The following is a 6,000-nucleotide window of genomic DNA, read 5'->3' as shown; positions in this document are numbered from 1 at the left end:
CTCGACCAGGCACGGCGGACCGCACAAGCTAGTGGAGTTCTGGGCTAGGGGCTCCACCCCCTCGCTTTCCACACCTTTTTTTTTTCTTGTTTACTAAACCTTTCTATATATATTTCTTCAAATTACAGCCCAGAGAAGGCTTCCTAAGAATGGCATACGCGAATCTCGAAGGCCATCTTTTTACTGCCCGCATGCGACGGAAGCTCCTGGAAATCGAAAACACGTCATAGAATTTCTTTCTGCGCTAAAGTATAGCGGATAATATAAACTGTGCGATGGTTGTTTATGTATTGCAACATCTATATGCAGTTGGGCGCAACAAGGCACAAAGCGAGTGTGTGCTAGTTATTATTTTAGTCATAGCGGAGGCCAACCAAACTCCCAATTTCACAGGTGGCGCCACCCACCACCCCGTTTCAAAGTGGTTGCTCATAGTATCCATCCACCAATCTTGTTCTCTTGTTTACATGTGCTGTCGGTCGTACGAGTTGCTACGATGTGTTTGTTTGATCGTGTTTTTGCGTTTGCTGTAATGAATTGTGACATAGTTCGCGTGCACAAAAGTGCCAGAAGATAGCTTGTGTCTCGCTGCAAACTCGCGGTATGCGTGGTGCGCCAGGCAAACGTGGACCAACGATTTTCATGCCATGGAGTGCGTTCCCTTTGTCCGTGGTGGTTGTGGAGAGTTCGGTGGGCGCCGCAAAGAAATGATGCGCATTATTAGCGTTCCGCAGGTCGTCCACTACGCAACTGCATGTATGCGGGAATAACTTTGCAGCTCCGGCAACTTGGAGGGCGCTTTTCGACCGCATCGTACCATTTAAAAGGTGAGTACACGCATGCTGTGCTTGCTTCTCGTGTGTGCCTAGAGTGCCTTGCGAGCGTAAGAAATCGAACTCCCGCGACGACATTGACTGTGCCGATGCTTGCTGAGCGTTGGTTGACATAATTTGCTCGCGCAAGTTTATTGGCTTAATGCTAAATTGAAAGTCTTGGTGAGCGCTTCCTTCCGGTGAGAGGGATTAGGTTCGGCAACAGTCCTCATTTGCGCGAGCTGCCACTTTTCTGCTAAAGTTGGATAATAAAGACTCATCTGCCTCTTTACCTATTCTTACTGCAATGACGTTTCCTCTCTTACTTATGCTTCGAGGTTGAAAATAATGTCTGTTTACGCGGTTGTCAGTTTGTGAGCAGTTATTGGGAAAAAGTATAAACACAATGCAAGTGATCTTGCGCGCGACAGCGACGCGATGTAGATGGTTGTCGCGCTCGCTCGTTCCCTACAAGTCGTACCCCATGCGAGCGGTCTTGCGCGCGACAGAGACGCGGTGTAGATGGGTGTCGCGCTAGCTCGTTCCGTACAAGTCGTACCCTATGCGAGCGACGACATTGAGAGCCGTCTCCCCGGTGTTGCCGGTATGAGGGCAGCAAATACGCGCCAAAAGTGTGCTTTATTAATTTAGTTTGCTGTGTTTTACTCAAAGGAGCAGCGTAAAACATTTCTTTAAAGTCTTGCAGTAGGTTCTTAACCTTGCACGTATCAAAATAGTCGTTTGCTTGTTCCGTGCAACAAGCGGTAGTACTCGACTGATGTACAATTCCGGCTTCGCGCTATTGTCTGTTCGCTCATAGCACTTCTGGGCGACGAGCGACGAATTCTAGATTTCCAGAACCAGGCGACAAAGAACGAGCGATATGTTCGCGCGACGGCCCGTTTTCTCGCTCAAAGCCGTCGCGCACAAAATCTCCCTCATAGGGTTCGGGCAAAAAAATTTAAGCAATTACGGCTTGCTACTACTACAGCTTACGTTTTGAGACAAGGTGTTTTGACATAACTTTGACATAACTAGAGATGACAAGGGAAAGTTGCTTAACTGATAGAAAAAAAAATGAATTGTTACGTAAACAAACATTTGTTTGTAATGTACTGTAGCTGTAGGTCTTAAAATTTTGTCATGAAGAGGTCCCTATTATCACAATATTCATCAGTAACTTTGACCTTGTGCTCTGTTCCCACTCTGCAGTGGTGCAAACATTGTTTTTGTGACTTTTTCTGTGCTCCTTGCATGTGTTCACAATGACTTCTTTAAAGTGCCACTGCTATAAGTTAACACAGAACCTATCTTGCAGGGGCAAGGCCGTGACCAACAACAGTGTCCACGTCAGGGAGGAGCTATGGCTGCAGCAGCACTGTGTGTAATCGGATGGTCTGGTCAGGTATGACTGAAGTGTATGTGTTTGCAAAAGTAGGATCTCCGTATCATTCGTCAATAAGTTTATGGACATATTACTCAGCAGTGCTTACTAAATAGGCTAAATATCTGCTCAACTTTATTCAACTTGCTGCTTATTTGTGTCTGTAGACATTATGTACACATTACCTTGTTCACTTTAAAACTAGACCTAACATGTCTTGAGGTTTATTTTTTCTTGCATCAGTCACTTGGCTGCACGTTACATTTTATTTTGCTTAGTACACATTATATCTACCTCTTGTTATTTTGTTTTATTGATTTGAAACTTTCCTGTGTTACACCTTTTATATCCACTTTTTTTTTCGTTTAGGCTACACGCTTGTGCAGTTTCTGCACACGTAAGGATTAAAAGTGTAATGGGCCAAATATGTCACAGGTCTAAGCATGCAGCATGCTTACCATTGTTTAACATTGGTATTACAATTATGGTGAGGTTTACTTGCACGAACAAGACTAATTGAAAAAAGTTGGACAAGACAGTGCACTAGACTTCAACTTACAAGCTTTATTCAGAAAACATGCAATGAGGCCCCACCTTATGCTCAAAAATATCTGCAGACAGATGCATAAATAAATGTTCCACATGGGAGGAAACCAAATGCGCAACAAAGCCAATACTGCCCACAACAAACCATTACAAAGCATTCAGCAGGTTCTTCTCAAGGTACAACAAACACTCCTTTATCAGTGAGTTCCAGTGAAGGAGTGCTTACACATTCATCATCAGCCTTTGAAATGCCAAACACCAAATATTTCCTTATCTAACTGCCTGCCAAACCGTCTGAGCACTTGCTTGTTTTGAAAACACAGGTAGCATTTACGAGCACATCTTCGGCAGTGGTCAGCCAAATGGGCAGTGCCTGCTAGAATGTTTACAGCGTTCCGGTGCTCCCTAAGCCTCTCATTCAAGAACCTGCCCTTTTGTCCAATACAGCACTTTCTACAGGGAAGTGAAATCTTGTATACCACCCCCACATTGCAGTTAAAAAAGTGGGTGACATGCTCCTTAGTGCATGTACCCTGATTCCCGGCGTTGCTTACCAACCTGCACATTCTTGCGAGCTCTAGTGGCGCTGAAGAAAACACCTACACTGCACTGGTTTGCCACATTGTTTCGGTGGTGGGACACCCCATGTACAGATGGCACAGCCACAGGGCGCCCACTGGCACGTGCGTTATTGCACCGAGCAGCTGCCAGATCTGTTTTTACCTCTTTAATGAGGCTCCCAGTAGTTGACACCAAAGTTTTATCGAGATACCCGGCCCTACATAAATGGCTCGCTTGTTGCTGAGCGCTGCAGGAAACCTGGTGCACAAGATTTAACCAGAACAGCTCTCGGGCAGCTAGGAGCTATGCATCCTTTAACATGGAGTATGCCAAACGGTAGTCGAGCAAGGGCTTCGTTTTCCTAAGAGACTATATATAATAAGGAAAGTATGATTTAAAATTATACGAATATCGAATGATTGCAGGTGATCATCTTCTGGCAACTCATGTGTGAACTTGAGTCCTACTGAACACTGTTCGAAAACACCCACAATGTTTTTAACAGCAAAGCCAGCACAACAAGAAAGTCATTAGCACTACCACATTGCCCACTGGACGTGCAGTAACGCATGTCCCAGTGGTAGCCGTGCAGCTCTGCCATTCATACACAGGGTGTCCCACCGCCTAGAAGAAAGGTGGCGAACAAGTTTGGTGTAGGCATTTTTTCAGCACCGCTAATGCTCACAAGTATATGCAAGTTGGTAAACATTGCCGGGCGTCAAAGTACATGCACTAAGGAGCATGTCACCTGCTTTGTTAACTGAAATGTAGTGGTGGAATGCTACATTGCACTTCCCTGTGGAAAGTGGTATATTGAACAAACAGGTGCCTGAATGAGTGGCTTGGGGAGTACCGGAATGCTGTAAATGCTCTCACAGGCGCTGGCTACTTGGCTGATCACTGTTAAAGTACCCATAAGTGCTCCCCATGTTTTCATAGCACACAAGTGCTCAGTCAGTTTGCCAGGCAGTTATATAGGGAAATGTTTAAGGTGTTTTGCATTTCGAAAGCTGCTGATGAATGCATAAGCTCTCCATCACTGGTACCAGCTAATAAATAAGTGTTGTGTCTTCAGAAAAATTTGGTGAATGCTTTGTAATGGCTTCTTGTGGATGCTTATCAGCTTCTATGTGCATTTCGTTATCCCCTATGTGGCACATTCGTTTATGCATCTGTCTCCACATTAACTGAGCATGCGGTGGCCTGTTTGCATGTTTCTTCTGAATAAAGCTTGTCAGTTGAAGTCTACCGCTTTGGCTAGTCCGACCTTTATTCCGTACGCCTTGTTTGTGCTAGTAACTATGTCACAGGAGCTGTGTCAACGCCAACTAGCCCAACCTTCTCCATTTTTTCACAATTATTTCTCAAGTTCCCAGAACAATAGACACGAGCTTGAATTTCTTTAAATGGTAAATGAAGGCCAGTATTCACTGTGCTGTAAGTACTACAGCAGTGAAGAGTTTTCTAGTAAGCTTGCTTTCTTTCTCTACATTTATTTATATTCTTCTTAAGCTATACCCATTCATGCAAGTAGGCATTGTGGCAGAGTCTGTGTCCAGTTGCATCGTTTTCGACTGTCTATACTGCATAGACCACATAGTTGGTACATAGTTCAGTCTATTGATGCACTATCATTAAATAAGCATGCAGTTTTGCACATGCAAGATTGCCTGCTCGCTATTGCTAAAGCATTTGCTGGTTATTGCTATGTTGCTCATCAAGTGAGCTTGATTTCAACAGCACCACACAGAACATCTGCTTGGCAGTGGTGTAATTTTAATAGTGACTATCGGCCAACAAGCTCTAAGTCTACGGCGGTCCAGAAATAATTCTATTACTTTGGGTCTCTCCACATATTTGGTTAGCACAGTGGGCAGTTTTCTATTTATTCTGCTTGGTGCTGTTCACGTGAGAATATTTTCAACTAGCAAGTACAAAGTGTAATGCTGTCAAAAGCCTTTGATTACTGGGCAAATGAATTGAAAGCATGGTACGTAATCCAAAAAGTATTTTTCACAAAATACTAGTGTCAAGAACAAGCATCATATGCACTGCAACTCATGGTTTTATGTTGGTATGCAGGTATCTCAAGCTAAGGGTGCTTGTGCATGTATTTTCCACATATTAGTTAATGCTTTAGCTACATGAAACTGTCTATGTTCTGGCTGCTGAAGTCAAATTTGTGGTTGATGAACCTGCTTGTTTTTGCTGTGCACTTACATTTCTGTTGTTTCTTAAGGGTTGTAGCCATGTGACAACTGATGTATTGCAGCAATGTCAAAGGTAGCTTCCACCCATTATTGCTACAGTGTGCCAACAGACACCTGTCGCCGTATTGGTGCATTTTCTGAGAACCAGCCGTATCCTCTAGGTGAAATTTGTAGTGTCGTTTTGAGTTTGCCAGTCAGTTCATATAACTTGAGGACAAAATTTACACAGTGAAGGAAGGGAGACCATACAACATGACCAGTGATGACTGAATATTTTGATAGAAGGAATAAAAATAACACTGAATGTGTGCTTATATTGTGCACAAGTTCCTTCAGAAGGAAAATGTGAGTTGTAATACAAAGGCAAAAAATCACAATAAACAGTATTTGCGTAAAAAAAGGTGAATAGTCCGACTAATTTCTATCCCTTGTCATCTAGAAAGGACGCCTTTTTTCATGCATTCATGATGGGGCCTTGCTCACACGT

General features: G+C 43.6%; 1 protein-coding gene across 2 annotated transcripts in view; it reads left to right on the top strand.

Moving 5' to 3' along the window:
- The first annotated feature begins 459 nt into the window (after window positions 1-459).
- The window catches only part of LOC142579902 (uncharacterized), a 58,002-nt gene continuing 52,461 nt past the window's right edge, over window positions 460-6,000 (top strand). Inside the window, exons 1-2 of one of the 2 annotated variants that reach the window (XM_075690575.1) lie at window positions 460-827; window positions 2,131-2,230. Coding sequence is in view for 1 of the 2 variants with exons in the window: in XM_075690574.1 (XP_075546689.1) it covers window positions 2,176-2,217 (42 nt within the window). In the remaining variant the exon portion in view is untranslated. The remainder of the gene's footprint in view (window positions 828-2,130; window positions 2,231-6,000) is intronic. The other variant, XM_075690574.1, reaches the window with a different exon arrangement.

Source organism: Dermacentor variabilis, chromosome 4 (assembly GCF_050947875.1).
Source record: "Dermacentor variabilis isolate Ectoservices chromosome 4, ASM5094787v1, whole genome shotgun sequence".
NCBI classification, from domain to species: domain Eukaryota; kingdom Metazoa; phylum Arthropoda; class Arachnida; order Ixodida; family Ixodidae; genus Dermacentor; species Dermacentor variabilis.
This window is presented reverse-complemented; position numbering and strand designations above follow the sequence as displayed.